Raw genomic sequence first — 19,477 nt, forward strand, 5'->3', positions numbered from 1 at the left:
TCCCCATCACTGTCATTCACCACCCCAGTGTCCCCAGTGTCCCCACCACTGTCACTCCCCACACCATTGACACAATCAGTGTCAATGTCCCCACACGCAGGTCCCCAGTGTCCCCATTGTCCCCAGTATCCCCCGTGTCCCCAATGTCCCCATTAATCCTGGTGTCGCCATCACTGTCATTCACCACCCCATGTCCCTGTTGTCCCCAGTGTCCCCAGAGGTGCCACCATCGGTGCGGGCACGCTCACCCGGGGATGCCGCCCGCCTCCATCTTGTTGGCCACGGTGACGTCGGTGGACCAGACGTCGTACTGCCAGCGCTTCTGGCCCAGCACGCCGCCGAGCACGGCGCCGCTGTGCACGCCCACGCGCATGTCCACGGCCGTGTGGGTGCGCTCCCGCACCGAGCTGGGACATTGGGGACATTGTGGGGACATTGTGGGGACATTGTGAGATGTTGGGACATCATGGGGAATGTCCACAGCCGTGTGCGTGCGCTCCCACACCAAGCTGGGGATGGGGACATCGTGGGGACATCGTGGGGACATTGTGGGGACATTGTGGGGACATGGGGACATGGGTAATGTCCACGGCCGTGTGCGTGCGCTCCCACACCAAGCTGGGGATGGGGACATGGGGACATCGTGGGGACATGGGGATAGTCACCAGTAATGGCCATGGGGAATGGGCAATGGGGAATGTCCACGGCCGTGTGCGTGCGCTCCCGCACCGAGCTGGGACATTGGGGACATTGTGGGGACATTGTGGGGACATTGTGGGGACATGGGGAATGTCCACGGCCGTGTGGGTGCGCTCCCGCACCGAGCTGGGACATGGGGACATTGTGGGGACACCATGGGGACATGGGGAATGTCACCAGGAATGGGGAATGTCCACGGCCATGTGGGTGCGCTCCCGCACCGAGCTGGGACATTGGGGACATGGGGACATTGTGGGGACATTGTGGGGACATGGGGATGGTCACCAGGAATGGGGAATGGGGAATGGGGAATGGGGAATGGGGAATGGGGAATGGGGAATGGGGAATGTCCACGGCCGTGTGCGTGCTCTCCCACACCGAGCTGGGACACTGGGGACATGGGGACACCATGGGGACATGGGGACATCATGGGGAATGTCCACGGCCGTGTGTGTGTGCTCCCGCACCGAGCTGGGACATTGGGGACATGGGGACATTGTGGGGACATTGTGGGGACATGGGGAATGTCCACGGCCGTGTGCGTGCGCTCCCGCACCGAGCTGGGACATTGGGGACATCGTGGGGACATTGTGGGGACATGGGGACATCATGGGGAATGTCCACGGCCATGTGGGTGCGCTCCCGCACCGAGCTGGGACACTGGGGACTTGGGGACATCGTGGGGACACCATGGGGACATCATGGGGAATGTCCACGGCCGTGTGCGTGCGCTCCCGCACCGAGCTGGGGATGGGGACACCGTGGGGACACCATGGGGACATGGGGATTGTCACCAGGAATGGCCATGGGGGATGGGGAATGGGGAATGGGGAATGGGGAATGGGGAATGTCCACGGCCGTGTGGGTGCGCTCCCGCACCGAGCTGGGACATTGGGGACATGGGGACATTGTGGGGACATCATGGGGAATGTCCACGGCCGTGTGGGTGCGCTCCCGCACCGAGCTGGGACATGGGGACACCGTGGGGACATTGTGGGGACATGGGGACATCATGGGGAATGTCCACGGCCGTGTGCGTGCGCTCCCGCACCGAGCTGGGACATTGGGGACATGGGGACATTGTGAGGACATCATGGGGAATGTCCACGGCCGTGTGCGTGTGCTCCCGCACTGAGCTGGGACACTGGGGACATTGTGGGGACATCGTGGGGACATTGTGGGCAAACGGGGAATGTCCACGGCCGTGTGCGTGCGCTCCCACACCGAGCTGGGGCATGGGGACATGGGGACATTGTGGGGACATGGGGACATCATGGGGAATGTCCACGGCCGTGTGGGTGCGCTCCCGCACCGAGCCGGGACATTGGGGACATCGTGGGGACATTGTGAGATATGGGGACATCATGGGGAATGTCCACAGCCGTGTGCGTGCGCTCCCGCACCGAGCTGGGACATTGCGGACATTGTGGGGACATTGTGGGGACATGGGGACATCATGGGGAATGTCCACGGCCGTGTGCGTGCGCTCCCGCACCGAGCTGGGACATTGCGGACATTGTGGGGACATTGTGGGGACATGGGGACATCATGGGGAATGTCCACGGCCGTGTGTGTGTGCTCCTGCACTGAGCTGGGACACTGGGGACATGGGGACATTGTGAGATGTGGGGACATCACGGGGAATGTCCACGGCCATGTGGGTGCGCTCCCGCACCGAGCTGGGACATTGGGGACATTGTGGGGACATTGTGGGGACATTGTGGGGACATTGTGGGGACATGGGGACATCATGGGGAATGTCCACGGCCGTGTGTGTGCGCTCCCGCACCGAGCTGGGGATGGGGACACCGTGGGGACACCATGGCGACATGGGGATGGTCACCAGGAATGGGGAATGTCCACGGCCGTGTGGGTGCGCTCCTGCACCGAGCTGGGACATTGGGGACATTGTGGGGACATGGGGACATTGTGGGAACATGGGGAATGTCCATGGCCGTGTGCATGCGCTCCCGCACCAAGCTGGGACATTGGGGACATTGTGGGGACATGGGGACATTGTGGGGACATGGGGACATCATGGGGACATGGGGAAAGGAAATGGTGATTGTCACCAGGAATGGGGAATGCACACGGCCGTGTGGGTGCGCTCCCGCACCGAGCTGGGGATGGGGACACCATGGGGACACCATGGGGACATGGGGAATGTCCACGGCCGTGTGGGTGCGCTCCCGCACCGAGCTGGGGATGGGGACATAGTGGGGACATGGGGAATGTCACCAGGAATGGGCCATGGGGAACATCCACAGCGGTGTGCAAGTGCTCCCACACCGAGGTGGGACATTGGGGACATCATGGGGACACGGGGAATGTCTACGGCAGTGTGGGTGCGCTCCCAATCCCCAATCCCCAATTCCCAAATCCTCAATCCCCAGTTCCCATTCCCATTCCATCCCAATTGCCATTGCTATCCCATCCCAATTTCCATCCCATTCCCATCCCCATTTCCCATCCCAATTCCCATCCCATTCCCATCCCAATCCCATCCATGGATCCCATCCCAATTCGTAGTTCGCAATTCACAACTGGCAATTCCCAGTTCCCAATCCCCAATTCCCATCCCCATCCCATGGATCCCAATTCCCATTCCTGTTCCCATTCCCATCCAATCCCTATCCCCATGGCATCCCAATTCCCAATCCCCAGTTTCCAATTCCCAAATCCCCAATTCCCAAATCCCAAATCCCAATTCCCAAATCCAGGTAGAATTGCCATTTCCCTTACGCAATGGCCTCCACCATGGCCAGCCCCATGCGGATGGAGCAATTCCCAATTTCCCAATTCCCCAAATCCCAATTCCCAATCCCAATCCCCAATTCCCATTCCCATTCCAAACCCCAATTCCCAATTCCCAAATCCCCAATCCCAACTCCCAAATCCCAAATCCCAAATCCCAAATCCCAAATTCCCTTACGCGATGGCCTCCACCATGGCCAGCCCCATGCGGATGGAGCAATTCCCAATTCCCAAATCCCAAATCCCAAATTCCCTTACGCGATGGCCTCCACCACGGCCAGCCCCATGCGGATGGAGCAATTCCCAATTCCCAAATCCCATGGAATTCCCGGTTTCCCTTACGCGATGGCCTCCACCACGGCCAGCCCCATGCGGATGGAGCAATTCCCAATTCCCAAATCCCATGGAATTCCCGGTTTCCCTTACGCGATGGCCTCCACCATGGCCAGCCCCATGCGGATGGAGCAATTCCCAATTTCCCAAATCCCAAATCCCATTGAATTCCCATTTTTTCCCAAATTCCCTTACGCGATGGCCTCCACCATGGCCAGCCCCATGCGGATGGAGCAATTCCCAATTTCCCAATTCCCAATTTCCCAATCCCCAAATCCCAATCCCAATCCCAATTCCTAATCCCCAATCCCCATCCCATGGATCCCATCCTATCCCATTGATCCCATCCCAACCCCCAATGCCCAATCCGCAATCCCAATTCCCAAACCCCAATTCCCAATCCCCAATCCCCATCCCATGGATCCCATCCTATCCCATTCATCCCATCCCAATCCCAATCCCCAATTCCCAATCCCCAATCCCCAATTCCCAATCCCAATTCCCAAATCCCATAGAATTCCCATTTTGCCATCCCTTACGCGATGGCCTCCACCATGGCCAGCCCCACGCGGATGGAGCAATTCCCAATTTCCCAATCCCCAATCCCAATTCCCCAATCCCCATCCCATGGATCCCATCCCATCCCATTGATCCCATCCCAATCCCAATCCCCAATTCCCAAATCCCCAATCCCAATCCCCAATTCCCAATCCCCAATTCCCCATCCCAATTCCCCATTCTCAATCCCCAGTCCCCAATTCCCATTCCCATTCCAATTCCCAATTCCCAATCCCAAATCCCAATCCCAACTCCCAATCCCCAATTCCCAATTTCCCAATTCCCAATCCCCAAATCCCCAATCCCCAATCCCCAATTCCCAAGTCCCAATCCCCATCCCATGGATCCCATCCTATCCCATTGATCCCATCCCAATCCCAATCCCCAATCCCCAATTCCCAACTCCCAATCCCAATCCCAATCCCCAATTCCCGATCCCCAATCCCAAATCCCCATTCCCAAATTCCCAATTCCCCATTCCCATTCCATTCCAATTCCCAATTCCCAATCCCCAATTCCCAAATCCCATAGAATTCCCATTTTTTCCCATCCCTTACGCGATGGCCTCCACCATGGCCAGCCCCATGCGGATGGAGCAATTCCCAATTTCCCAATTCCCAATTCCCAAATCCCAATCTCCAAACCCCATCCCATGGATCCCATCCTATCCCATTGATCCCAAATCCCAAATCCCCAATTCCCAATCCCAAATCCCATGGAATTCCCGTTTCCCTTACGCGATGGCCTCCACCATGGCCAGCCCCATCCGGATGGAGCAATTCCCAATTTCCCAATTCCCAAATTCCCAAATTCCCTTACGCGATGGCCTCCACCATGGCCAGCCCCATCCGGATGGAGCAATTCCCAATTCCCCAATTCCCAATCCCCAATCCCCAATCCCAATCCCCAATCCCAAATCCCAAATCCCATAGAATTCCCATTTTTTCCCAAATTCCCTTATGCGATGGCCTCCACCATGGCCAGCCCCATGCGGATGGAGCAATTCCCAATTTCCCAATTCCCAATTCCCAATTCCCAATCCCCATCCCATGGATCCTATCCTATCCCATTGATCCCATCTCAATCCCAATCCCCAATTCCCAATTCCCAATTCCCAAATCCCAAATTCCCAAATTCCCTTACGCGATGGCCTCCACCATGGCCAGCCCCATCCGGATGGAACAATTCCCAAATCCCAAATCCCATAGAATTCCCATTTTTTCCCAAATTCCCTTACGCGATGGCCTCCACCATGGCCAGCCCCATGCGGATGGAGCAATTCCCAATTTCCCAATTCCCAATTCCCAATCCCCAATTCCCAATCCCCAAATCCGAAACCCCAATCCCCAATCCCCAATCCCCATCCCTTGGATCCCATCCTATCCCATTGATCCCATCCCAATCCCAATGCCCAATTCCCAATCCCCAATCCCAATTCCCAATTCCCAATCCCCAATCCCCAGTTCCAATTCCCAATTCCCATTCCCATCCCTGTTCCCAATTCCCAATTCCCAATTCCCTGTTCCCAATTCCCATTTCCCATTCCCAATCCCATCCATGGATCCCATCCCAATTCATAATTCGCAATTCACAACTGGCAATTCCCAGTTCCCAATCCCCAATTCCCATTCCCATCCCATGGATCCCAATTCCCATTCCTGTTCCCATTCCCATCCAATCCCTATCCCCATGGCATCCCAATCCCCAATCCCCAATCCCCAAATTCCCAATTCCCAATTCCCAATTCCCAATTCCCATTCCCATCCATGGATCCTATCCCAATTCGTAATTGGCAATTCCCAGTTCCCAATTCCCAATTCCCATCCCATGGATCCCAATTCCCAATTCCAGTTCCCATCCCCATTTCCCATCTCAATTCACAATTGGCAATTCCCAGTTCCCAGTTCCCAATTCCCAATTCCCTTTCCCATCCCATGGATCCCAATTCCCATTCCTGTTCCCATTCCCATCCTATCCCCATCCCCATGGCATCCCAATTCCCAGTTTCCAATTCCCAAATCCCCAAATCCCAATTCCCGTTGAATTCCCGTAGAATTCCTGTAGAATTCCCGTTGAATTCCCATTTTTTCCCATCCCTTACGCGATGGCCTCCACCATGGCCAGCCCCATCCGGATGGAGCAATTCCCAATTTCCCAAAATCCCAAATCCCAAATCCCAAATTCCCTTACGCGATAGCCTCCACCATGGCCAGCCCCATCCGGATGGAACAATTCCCAAATCCCAAATTCCCAAATTCCCTTACACGATGGCCTCCACCATGGCCAGCTCCATGCGGATGGAGCAATTCCCAAATCCCAAATCCCATAGAATTCCCATTTTTCCCATCCCTTATGCGATGGCCTCCACCATGGCCAGCCCCATCCGGATGGAGCAATTCCCAAATTCCCAATTCCCAATCCCCAATCCCCATCCCATGGATCCCATCCTATCCCATTGATCCCATCTCAATCCCAATCTCCAATTCCCCAAATCCCAATTCCCCATCCCAATTCTCCATCTCAATTCCCCATTCTCAATCCCCAGTCCCCAATTCCCATTCCCATTCCAATCCCAATTCCCAATCCCAACTCCCAATCCCCAATTCCCAATTTCCCAATTCCCAATCCCCAAATCCCCAATCCTCAATTCCCAATTCCCAATCCCCAATCCCCATCCCATGGATCCCATCCTATCCCATTGATCCCATCCCAATCCCCATCCCCAATTCCCAATCCCCAATCCCCAGTTTCCAATTCCCAATCCCCAATCCCATAATCCCCAATCCCAAATCCCCAATTCCCCATTCTCAAATCCCAATCCCCAATTCCCATTCCCATTCCAATTCCCAATCCCAATTCCCAATCCCCAATCTCCAATTCCCAAATCCCCAAATCCCAAATCCCAAATCCCAAATCCCATAGAATTCCCATTTTTTCCCATCCCTTACGCGATGGCCTCCACCATGGCCAGCCCCATCCGGATGGAGCAATTCCCAAATCCCAAATCCCAAATTCCCAATCCCAAATCCCAAATTCCCTTACGCGATGGCCTCCACCATGGCCAGCCCCATCCGGATGGAACAATTCCCAATTCCCCAATTCCCAATTCCCCAAATCCCCAAATCCCAAATCCCAAATCCCAATCCCCAATCCCCAATTCCCAATTTCCCAATCCCCAAACCCCAATCCCCAAATCCCAATCCCCATCCCATGGATCCCATCCTATCCCATTGATCCCATCCCATTCCCAATCCCCAATTCCCAATCGCAACTCCCAATCCCCAATCCCCAAATCCCATAGAATTCCCATTTTTTCCCATCCCTTACGCGATGGCCTCCACCATGGCCAGCCCCATCCGGATGGAGCAATTCCCAATTTCCCAATTCCCAATCCCAAATCCCCAATCCCCTTCCCATGGATCCCATCCTATCCCATTGATCCCATCCCAATCCCAATCCCCAATCCCCAAATCCCATCCTCATCACAATTCCCATCCTCATTCCATCCGAATTCCCATTGCTATCCCATCCCAATTCCCATTCCCATCCCATTCAAAGTCCCAATTCCGATCCCCAATCCCCAAATCCCAATCCCAATTCCCAATCCCCAGTTCCCAAATCCCAATCCCCAGTTCCCAAATCCCCAATCCCCAATTCCCCATTCCATTCCAATCCCCAATCCCCAATCCCCATCCCATTGATCCCATCCCAATCCCAATCCCCAATTCCCAATCCCCAAATCCCAAATCCCAAATCCCATGGAATTCCCTTACGCGATGGCCTCCACCATGGCCAGCCCCATCCGGATGGAACACGCCGCGTGATCCTCCCGGAATTCCGGCAGCCCGCAGATGCAATAATAGCAATCCCCCAGGATCTTGATCCGCAGCTGGTGGTGCCTCTGGGGAACCACGGAATTCCCGAAAAAAATTCCCAAAAATTCTCCCGGAATTCCCACAAATCCCGACTCAAACCCCCAAAATGGGATTTTGCATTTTTTCCCATTTTTTTCCCATTTTTTTCCCATTTTTTTCCCATTTTTTTCCCATTTTTTTCCCATTTTTTTCCCATTTTTTTCTCATTTTTTCCTATTTTTTCCCATTTTTTTCCCATTTTTTCCCATTTTTTTCCCATTTTTTCCCATTTTTTCCCATTTTTTTCCCATTTTTTCCCATTTTTTCCCATTTCCCGCCCACCGGATCTTGAACTTCTCCATCCCCTCATGGACTCCCGAACTCCTGGCCCGGATTTATTTTTGGCGGGATTCTGGGAATTTTTGGGAGGAATTCTAGGAATTTTTGGGGGAAATTCGGGGGATTTTCTGGGAGGAATTCCTGGAATTTTTGGGAGGAAATTCCACGATTTTTTTTCAGGGATTTCTGGGAATTTTTGGGAGGAATTCCGGAGATTTTTGGGGGGAATTCAGAGAATTTTTAGGGGGAAATTCATGGAATTTTTTCAGGGAATTCTGGGAATTTTTGGGAGGAATTCCGGAGATTTTTTGGGGGAATTCTGGGGATTTTGGGGGGAAATTCATGGAATTTTTTCAGGGAATTCTGGGGATTTTTGGGAGGAATTCCAGGAATGTTTTTGAGGAATTCAGGGAATTATATGGGGGAAATTTTGAGATTTTTGGGAAGAATTCCAGGGATTTTTGGGTTGACTTCCAGGAATTTTTTGGGGGGGAAATTCCGGGAATTTTTGGGAGGAATTCTGGGGATTTTTGGGAGGAATTTTGGAGATTTTTTTCTGGGAATTCTGGGGATTTTTGGGGTGGAATTCTGGGGATATTTGGGGGGAATTCAGGGAATCTTTTTCTGAGAATTCTGGGGATTTTGGGGGGGAAATTCCGGGGAATTTTGGGGGAAATTTTGGAGATTTTTTCAGGGAATTCTGGGGATTTTTGGGATGGAATTCAGGGAATCTTTTTCTGAGAATTCTGGGGATTTTTGGGGGGAAATTCTGGGGAATTTTGGGGGAAATTTTGGAGATTTTTTCAGGGAATTCTGGGGATTTTTGGGAGGAATTCCTTGGATTTTTTCTGAGAATTCTGGGGATTTCTGGGGTGGAATTCTGGGGAATTCCAGGGATTTTTGGGAGGAATTTTGGAAATTTTTTTGTGGGAATTCTGAGAGATTTTGGGAGGAATTATTGGAATTTTTATCGGAGAATTCTGGGGAATTTTGGGGGAAATTCCGGGAATTTTTTCCTGGGGACTCCGCGGATTTTTTTGGGAATTTTTTCCTGGGGACTCCGTGGATTTTTTTGGGAATTTTTTTTCTGGGAATTCTGGGGATCTTTTGGCAGGAATTCCTGGGAAACTTTTTTGGGGGCATTCTGGGAATTTTTTTCTGAGAATTCTGGGGATTTTGGGGGGGAATTCCAGGAATTTTTGGGGGGAAATTCTGGGGAATTTTGGGGGAAATTTTGGAGATTTTTTCAGGGAATTCTGGGGATTTTTTGGCAGGAATTCCAGGGAATTTTTTTTTAAAAATTCCAGGAATTTTTTCCTGGGAATTCCGTGGATTTTTTGGGAATTTTTTCCTGGTGACTCTGCGGATTTTTTTTGGAATTTTTTCCTGGGGACTCCGCGGATTTTTTTGGGAATTTTTTCCTTGGGACTCTGCGGATTTTTTGGGGAATTTTTTTCTGGGAATTCTGGGAATTTTTTTTTTAAATTCCGGGAATTTTTTCCTGAGGACTCCTTGGATTTTTTTGGGGATTTTTTCCTGGGGACTCCGCGGCTTTTTTTGGGGAATTTTTTCCTGGTGACTCCGCGGATTTTTTTGGGAATTTTTTCCTGGGGATTCTGCGGATTTTTTTGGGAATTTTTTCCTGGGGACTCCGCGGATTTTTTTGGGAATTTTTCCTGGGAATTCTGGGGATTTTTTGGCAGGAATTCCTAGGAAATTTTTTTGGGGGGAAATTCCGGGAATTTTTTTCTGGGGATTCTGTGGATTTTTTTGGGAATTTTTTCCTGGGGACTCCGTGGATTTTTTTGGGAGTTTTTTTTCTGGGAATCTTTTGGCATGAATTCCTGGGAAATTTTTTTGGGGGGAAATTCCGGGAATTTTTTCCTGGGAACTCCGTGGCTTTTTTTGGGAATTTTTTCCTGGTGACTCCGCGGATTTTTTGGGGAATTTTTTCCTGGGGATTCCACGGATTTTTTTGGGAATTTTTTCCTGGGGATTCAGTGGATTTTTTGGGGAATTTTTTCCTGGGGACTCCGCGGATTTTTTTGGAAATTTTTTCCTGGGGACTCCGCGGATTTTTTTGGGAATTTTTTTCTGGGAATTCTGAGGATTTTTGGGAGGAATTCCGGGAATCTTTTTCTGAGAATTCTGGGGATTTTGGGGGGAAAATTCTGGGGATTTCTGGGGCGGAATTCTGGGGAATTCCAGGGATTTTTGGGAAGAATTTTGGAAATTTTTTTGTGGGAATTCTGAGGATTTTTGAGAGGAATTCCTGGAATTTTCATTGGAGAACTCTGGGGAATTTTTGGGGAAATTCTGGGGAATTTTTTTCAGGGAATTCTGGGGATTTTTTGGCAGGAATTCTGCAGATTTTTGTGGGGCAATTCCGGGGATTTTTGGGAGGAAATTCCAGGAATTTTTTGGGGGGGAAATTCTGGGGATTTTTGGGAGGAATTCCAGGAATTTTTTGTGGGACATTCTGGGGAATTTTGGCAGGAATTTTGGAATTTTTTTTCTGGGAATTCTGGGGATTTTTGGCAGGAATTCCGTAGATATTGGGGGGGCAATTGCGGGGATTTTTGGGAGGCAATTCCTTGGATTTTTTCAGGGAATTCTGGGGATTTTGGGGGGAAATTCTGGGGAATTTTGGGGGAAATTTTGGAGATTTTTTCTGGGAATTCTGGGGATTTTTTGGGACAAATTCCTGCGAATTTTTTTTTTAAATTCCGGGAATTTTTTCCTGTGGAATTCCTTGGATTTTTGGGGTGACTCACGGCGGCCAGCTTGTCGAAGCGGGCGAAGAGCTCGTTGAGGAGCTTGACGAGCTCCTGGGCGCTGCATTTTTTCAGGGAATTCTGGGGATTTTTGGGGGGAAATTCTAGGAATTTTTGGGGGGCAAATTCCAGGAATTTTTGGAGGGAATTCTAGGGAGATTTTAAGGAGGAATTTCAGAATTTTTTTTTCCGGAAATTCTGGTAATTTTTTTTCTGGGAATTCTGGGGATTTTGGGAGGAATTCTGGGAATTTTTTTCTGGGAATTCTGGGGATTTTGGGAGGAATTCCTGGAATTTTCATCGGAGAACTCTGAGGAATTTTGGGGGAAATTCCGGGAATTTTTTCCTGGGGACTCCGCAGATTTTTTTGGGAATTTTTTTCTGGGGACTCCGCGGATTTTTTTGGGAATTTTTTTTCTGGGAATTCTGGGGATTTTTTGGCGGGGAATTCCTGGGAATTTTTTTTGGAAATTCCGGGAATTTTTTTCTGGGAATTCCATGGATTGTTGGGGGAATTGCGTGCGGGACCCACTGGAGCTTGACCATCTCCATCCCCTCATGGACTCCCAACCTCCTGGCCTGGAGGATTTTTTGGGGAAATTTCTGAGATTTTTTGGGAGGAATTCCTGGAATTTTTTTCAGGGAATTCTGGGGATTTTTGGGAGGAATTCCTGGAATTTTTTCGGGGAGTTCTGGGGATTTTTGGGGGGAAATTCTAGGAATTTTTGGGGGGCAAATTCCAGGAATTTTTGGAGGGAATTCTAGGGAGATTTTAAGGAGGAATTTCAGAATTTTTTTTCCGGAAATTCTGGTAATTTTTTTTCTGGGAATTTTGGGGATTTTGGGAGGAATTCCAAGAATTTTTTTCTGAGAATTCTGGGGATTTTTGGGAGGAATTCAGGAATTTTTTGGGGGGAATTCCGGGAATTTTTTTCCTGGGGACTCCGCGGATTTTTTTGGGAATTTTTTTCCTGGGGACTCCGCGGATTTTTTTGGGAATTTTTTCCTGGGGACTCCGTGGATTTTTTGGGAATTTTTTTCTGGGAATTCCGGGGATCTTTTGGCATGAATTCCAGGGAAATTTTTTTTGGGAAATTCCGGGGAAATTTTTTTGGGGGGGAAATTCTGGGAATTTTTTTCTGGGGATTCCGTGGATTTTTTTGGGAATTTTTTTCTGGGGACTCCGTGGATTTTTTTTCTGGGAATCTTTTGGCATGAATTCCTGGGAAATTTTTTTGGGGGGGAAATTCCGGGAATTTTTTCCTGGGGATTCCGCAGATTTTTTTGGGAATTTTTTCCTGGGGACTCCGCGGATTTTTTTGGGAATTTTTCCCTGGTGACTCCACGGATTTTTTTGGGAATTTTTTCCTGGGAATTCCTTGGATTTTCGGGGTTCACTCACGGCGGCCAGCTTGTCGAAGCGGGCGAAGAGCTCGTTGAGGAGCTTGACGAGCTCCTGGGCGCTGCAGGACGACGAGAGCTGCGTGAATCCCACGATGTCGGCGAACAGGATGCTGCCGGCGGGAAAAACCGGATCAATCCCACATCCCAGAATTCCCAAAAAATCCCCCAATGTGGGGAAATTCCATCCCGACCTCCCCGAAAAAATCCCGACCTCAAAAATCGCTGTTTTCCCAAAAAAAATATCCTGGATATGGCAAAAATGAAGCAAAAAAAACTCAATCCCAAATTTTCCATTCTGGTTTTTCCCCAAAAAAAAATCCTGGATTTGGTAATACAAAACTCAATCCCAAATTTTCCATTCCGGTTTTCCCCAAAAAAAAAAAAAATCTGGATTTGGTCAAAATGATGATCTATGAACTCAATCCCAAATTCCTCATTTCCCATTTTTCCCAAAAAAATATCCTGGATATGGCAAAAATGAAGCAAAAAAAACTCAATCCCAAATTTTCCATTCTGGTTTTCCCAAAAAAAAAATATCCTGGATACGGCAAAAATGACACTGGAAAAACTCAATCCCAAAATCCTCATTCCGGTTTTCCCAAAAAAAAATATCCTGGATTTGGTCAAAATGATGGTCTACGAACTCAATCCCAAATTTTCCATTCCGGTTTTCCCAAAAAAATATCCTGGATATGGCAAAAATGATGCAAAAAAAACTCAATCCCAAATTTTCCGTTCCAGTTTTCCCCCCCAAAAAAATATCCTGGATATGGAAAAAATGAAGCAAAAAAAACTCAATCCCAAATTTTCCATTCCAGTTTTCCCCCCCAAAAAAAATATCCTGGATATGGAAAAAATGATGCAAAATAAACTCAATTCCAAATTTTCCATTCTGGTTTTTCCCCAAAAAAAAATCCTGGATTTGGTAATACAAAACTCAATCCCAAATTCTTCATTCCTGTTTTTCCCAAAAAAAAATCCTGGATTGGGGGATACAAAACTCAATCCCAAATTCTTCATTCCCGTTTTTCCAAAAAATCCTGGATTTGGGGATATAAAACTCAATCCCAAATTCCTCATTCCCGATTTTCCAAGAAATCCTGGATTTGGGGATACAAAACTCAATCCCAAATTCCTCATTTCCCGTTTTTCCCAAAAAAATATCCTGGATTTGGGGATACAAAACTCAATCCCAAATTCTTCATTCCCATTTTTCCAAAAATTCCTGGATTTGGGGATACAAAACTCAATCCCAAATTCCTCATTTCCCGTTTTTCCCAAAAAAAATTCCTGGATTTGGGGATAAAAAACTCAATCCCAAATTCTTCATTCCCGATTTTTCCAAAAAAATCCTGGATTTGGGGATATAAAACTCAATCCCAAATTCTTCATTCCCATTTTTCCCAAAAAAAATCCTGGATTTGGCGATAAAAACTCAATCCCAAATTCCTCATTCCCAATTTTCCAAAAAAAAATCCTGGATTTGGGGATACAAAACTCAATCCCAAATTCTCCATTCCCATTTTTCCCAAAAAAAATCCTGGATAAGGCAAAAATTTTGGGAATTCTGGGGGATTTTCCAGGAAATTTTTCCATGCAGAATTTTGGGGAATTTTGGGGAATTTCCATGGTTTTTTCCAGGAATGTTTTCCATGTAGAATGGGAGAATTTTGGGAATTCCCAATGGGATTTCTGGGAACATTTTCCACCCTGGAATTTTGGGAATTATCTCCATTTTTCCAGGACAATTTTCCACGTGGAATGGGAGAATTTTGGGAATTCCCAATGGGATTTCTGGGAACATTTTCCACCCTGGAATTTTGGGAATTATCACCATTTTTCCAGGACAATTTTCCACACAGAATTGGAGAATTTTGGGAATTCCCAATGGGTTTTCCAGGAACATTTTCCACCCTGGAATTTTGGGAATTTTCCATTGTTTTTCCAGGCAACGTTTTCCACACAAAACGGGGAATTTTGGGAATTCCCAATGGGTTTTCCAGGAACATTTTCCACCCTGGAATTTTGGGAATTCCCGCCATTTTTCCAGGACCATTTTCCACACAAAATGGGGAATTTTGGGAATTCCCAATGGGTTTTCCGGGAACATTTTCAACCCTGGAATTTTGGGAATTTTCCATTGTTTTTCCTGGCAACGTTTTCCACACAAAACGGGGAATTTTGGGAATTCCCAATGGGTTTTCTGGGAATATTTTCCACCCTGGAATTTTGGGAATTCCCGCCCTTTTTCCAGGAATCTTTTATTTGTGGAATGAGGGGAAATTCAGGGAATTCCCAGTGGTTTCTTGGGAATATTTTCGACTCAGAATTGAGGAATTTTGGGAATTCCCAATGGGATTTCTGGAACATTTTCCACCCTGGAATTTTGGGAATTATCACCATTTTTCCAGGACAATTTTCCACAGGGAATTGGAGAATTTTGGGAATTCCTAATGGGTTTTCTGGGAACATTTTCCACCCTGGAATTTTGGGAATTTTCCACTGTTTTTCACACAAAATGGGAGAATTTTGGGAATTCCCAATGGGTTTTCCGGGAACATTTTCCACCCTGGAATTTTGGGAATTTTCCATTGTTTTTCCAGGATAATTTTCCACACAAAACGGGGAATTTTGGGAATTCCCAATGGGTTTTTTGGGAATATTTTCCACCCTGGAATTTTGGGAATTTTCCATTGTTTTTCCTGGCAACGTTTTCCACACAAAACGGGGAATTTTGGGAATTCCCAATGGGTTTTTTGGGAACATTTTCCACCCTGGAATTTTGGGAATTATCACCTTTTTTTCAGGACAATTTTCCACACGGAATGGGAGAATTTTGGGAATTCCCAGTGGTTTTCTGGGAATGTTTTCGACTCGGAATTGAGGAATTTTGGGAATTCCCAATGGGTTTTCCAGGAACATTTTCCACCCTGGAATTTTGGGAATTATCACCATTTTTCCAGGACAATTTTCCACGTGGAACGGGAGAATTTTGGGAATTCCCAATGGGATTTCTGGGAAAATTTTCCACCCTGGAATTTTGGGAATTCTCACCATTTTTCCAGGACCATTTTCCACACGGAATTGGAGAATTTTGGGAATTCCCAATGGGTTTTCTGGGAACATTTTCCACCCTGGAATTTTGGGAATTTTCCATTGTTTTTCCTGGCAACGTTTTCCACACAAAACAGGGAATTTTGGGAATTCCCAATGGGTTTTCCAGGAACATTTTCCACCCTGGAATTTTGGGAATTCCCACCATTTTTCCAGGACCATTTTCCACACCAAACAGGGAATTTTGGGAATTCCCAATGGGTTTTCTGGGAACATTTTCCACCCTGGAATTTTGGGAATTCTCACCATTTTTCCAGGAATCTTTTATTTGTGGAATGAGGGGAAATTCAGGGAATTCCCAGTGGTTTTCTGGGAATGTTTTCGACTCGGAATTGAGGAATTTTGGGAATTCCCAATGGGTTTTCTGGGAACATTTTCCACTCTGGAATTTTGGGAATTCCCACCATTTTTCCGGGAATATTTTCTGTGCGGAATGAGGGGAATTTTGGGAATTCCCAATGGGTTTTTTCTGGGAATGTTTTCCATGCTGAAATTTTTGGGAATTTCCACCATTTTTCCGGGAATGTTTTCCACCCAGAATGGCAGAATTTTAGGAATTCCCATTGCGTTTCCAGGACCATTTTCCAGGCATGGAAAAGGTGGAATTTTGGGAATTTTGGAGGTGGAATTTTGGGAATTTTGGGAATTTTTTCCGGGAATTTTTTCCGGGAATTTTTTCCAGGAATTCTGGGAATTTCACCTGACGTTCTCGTGCCGGTACATGTACATGGTGTTGAATTGCTGCAGAATTTCAGGGATTCCCACCCATTTTCCTGTCACCGTTTCCCACGCAGAAAGGAACGGGATGGATTTGGGGGAATTTTGGGAATTCCCATTGTTTTTCCTGGCAACGTTTTCCACACAAAACGGGGGAATTTTGGGAATTCCCAATGGGATTTCTGGGAACATTATCCACAGTGGAATTTTGGGAATTTTCCACTGTTTTTTCAGGAACATTTTCCACTTGGAACGGGGAATTTTGGGAATTCCCAATGGGATTTCTGGGGACATTTTCCACCCTGGAATTTTGGGAATTTTCCACCATTTTTTCCAGGACAATTTTCCACACGGAATTGGAGAATTTTGGGAATTCCCAATGGGATTTCTGGGAACATTTTCGACTCGGAATTGAGGAATCTTGGGAATTCCCAATGGTTTATCCAGGAAGGTTTTCCACTCAGAATGGGAGAATTTTGGGAATTCCTGCTGTGTTTCCAGGACCATTTTCCAGGCATGGAAAAGGTGGAATTTTGGGAATTTTGGAGGTGGAATTTTGGGAATTTTGGGAATTTTTTCCGGGAATTTTTTCCAGGAATTCTGGGAATTTCACCTGACGTTCTCGTGCCGGTACATGTACATGGTGTTGAATTGCTGCAGAATTTCAGGGATTCCCACCCATTTTCCTGTCACCGTTTCCCACGCAGAAAGGAAGGGGATGGATTTGGGGGAATTTTGGGAATTCCCATTGTTTTTCCTGGCAACGTTTTCCACACAAAACAGGGAATTTTGGGAATTCCCAATGGGTTTTCCGGGAACATTTTCCACCCTGGAATTTTGGGAATTATCACCATTTTTTCCAGGACCATTTTCCACACAAAACGGGGAATTTTGGGAATTCCCAATGGGTTTTCTGGGAACATTTTCCACCCTGGAATTTTGGGAATTCCCACCCTTTTTCCAGGAATCTTTTATTTGTGGAATGAGGGGAAATTCAGGGAATTCCCAGTGGTTTTCTGGGAATGTTTTCGACTCAGAATTGAGGAATTTTGGGAATTCCCAATGGTTTTTCCAGGAAGGTTTTCCACACAGAATGGGAGAATTTTAGGAATTCCCATTGTGTTTCCAGGAACAGTTTCCAGGCATGGAAAAGGTGGAATTTTGGGAATTTTGGAGGTGGAGTTTTGGGAATTTCGGGAATTTTTTCCGGGAATTTTTTCCGGGAATTTTTTCCAGGAATTCTGGGAATTTCACCTGACGTTCTCGTGCCGGTACATGTACATGGTGTTGAATTGCTGCAGAATTTCAGGGATTCCCACCCATTTTCCTGTCACCGTTTCCCACGCAGAAAGGAACGGGTGGATTTGGGGAAATTTTGGGAATTTTGGGAATTTTTGGGAATTTTTGGGAATTTTTTCCGGGAATTTCACCTGACGTTCTCGTGCCGGTACATGTACATGGTGTTGAATTGCTGCAGCTCCTTCTGGCTCGGGTCCTTCTTCATGTCCTTCAGCATCTCGTCCGCCACGTGCTTGGGCAGGATGGAGAGCATCAGCCGCTCCTGGCATTCCCAGAGAGGGGGGAAAATGTCGGGAATTCCGTGGGAAAAGGGCGGGAATTGCAGGGGGAAATGGTGGGGATTGCTGGGAAAAAAATCGGGAATTTTGGGGAAAAATATGTCGGGAGTTCTGTGTTGAAACGTCGGGGTTTATGGGGAAAAAATTCGAAATTTTGGGGGATAAAATGTCAGGAATTCCACGGGGAAATGTTTGGAATTACAGGGAAAAAATCAGGAATTCCAGGGGAAAAAAATGTCAGGAATTACAGGGAAAACTATCAGGAATTCTGGGGGAAAATGGTCGGGCATTACTGGGAAAAAATCAGGAATTTTGGGGGGAAAAAATGTCAGGAATTCCGTGGGAAAAGGGCGGGAATTGCAGGGGGAAATGGTGGGGATTGCAGGGAAAAAAATCAGGAATTCTGGGGGGAAAAAATGTTGGGAATTACGGGGAAAAAATCAGAAATTTTTTGGGATAAAACGTCAGGAATTCCAAGGGGAAATGTTTGGAATTACAGGGAAAAAAATCAGAAATTCCGGGGGAAAAAATGTTGGGAATTCCATGGAAAAAAAGGTTGGGAATTCCAATAAAAACTGTTGCTAATTACAGGGAAAAAATCAGGAATTCTGGGGGAAAAAACCATCAAGAATTCCTGGAGAAAAGATGTTGGGAATTACAGGAGAAAAATGTCAGGAATTACGTGGAAAAAAATCAGGAATTTTGGGGGGGAAAAGGGTCAGGAATTCCGTGGGAAAAGGGTGGGAATTGCAGGGGAAAATGATGGGAATTACAGGGAAAAAAATCAGGAATTCTGCAGGAAAATGGTCGGGAATTACGGGGAAAAAATCAGGAATTTTGGGGGGAAATAATGTCAGGAATTCTGGGGGAAAAAACGTCAGAAATTTCACAGGAAAATATTTGGAATTACAGGGAAAAATCAGGAATTCTGGAGGGAAAAAATGTCGGGAATTCTGTGTTGAAACATTGGGGTTTAAAGGGAAAAAATCAGGAATTTTGGGGGAAAAAATGTCAGGAATTCCACGGGGAAGTGTTGGAAATTACAGGGAAAAAAATCAGGAATTCCGGGGGGAAAAAGCATCGGGAATTCCGTGGGAAAAGGGCGGGAATTGCAGGGGGAAATGGTGGGGATTGCAGGGAAAAAAATCAGGAATTCTGGGGGAAAAAATGTTGGGAATTCTATGGGGAAAACTGTCAGGAATTACTGGGAAAAAATCAGGAATTTTGGGGGGAAAAATATCAGGAATTCTGGGGGAAAAAACGTCAGAAATTTCACAGGAAAATATTTGGAATTACAGGGGAAAATTCAGGAATTCTGGGGGGAAAAAATGTCGGGAGTTCTGTGTTGAAACGT

At 47.3% G+C, this 19,477-nt stretch overlaps 1 protein-coding gene across 1 annotated transcript in view; it reads right to left on the minus strand.

Annotated features, from left to right (window-relative positions):
* Positions 1–19,477, minus strand: part of LOC141727655 (adenylate cyclase type 3-like) — a gene marked incomplete at its 3' end in the record, with an annotated part of 69,359 nt that overhangs the window by 21,918 nt on the left and 27,964 nt on the right. Inside the window, 4 exon segments of the mRNA XM_074533922.1 lie at positions 249–407; positions 8,118–8,245; positions 12,714–12,825; positions 17,977–18,107. Coding sequence (XP_074390023.1) covers positions 249–407; positions 8,118–8,245; positions 12,714–12,825; positions 17,977–18,107 — 530 coding nt within the window.

The sequence above is a fragment of the Zonotrichia albicollis genome, unplaced genomic scaffold (genome assembly GCF_047830755.1).
Source record: "Zonotrichia albicollis isolate bZonAlb1 unplaced genomic scaffold, bZonAlb1.hap1 Scaffold_166, whole genome shotgun sequence".
NCBI classification, from domain to species: domain Eukaryota; kingdom Metazoa; phylum Chordata; class Aves; order Passeriformes; family Passerellidae; genus Zonotrichia; species Zonotrichia albicollis.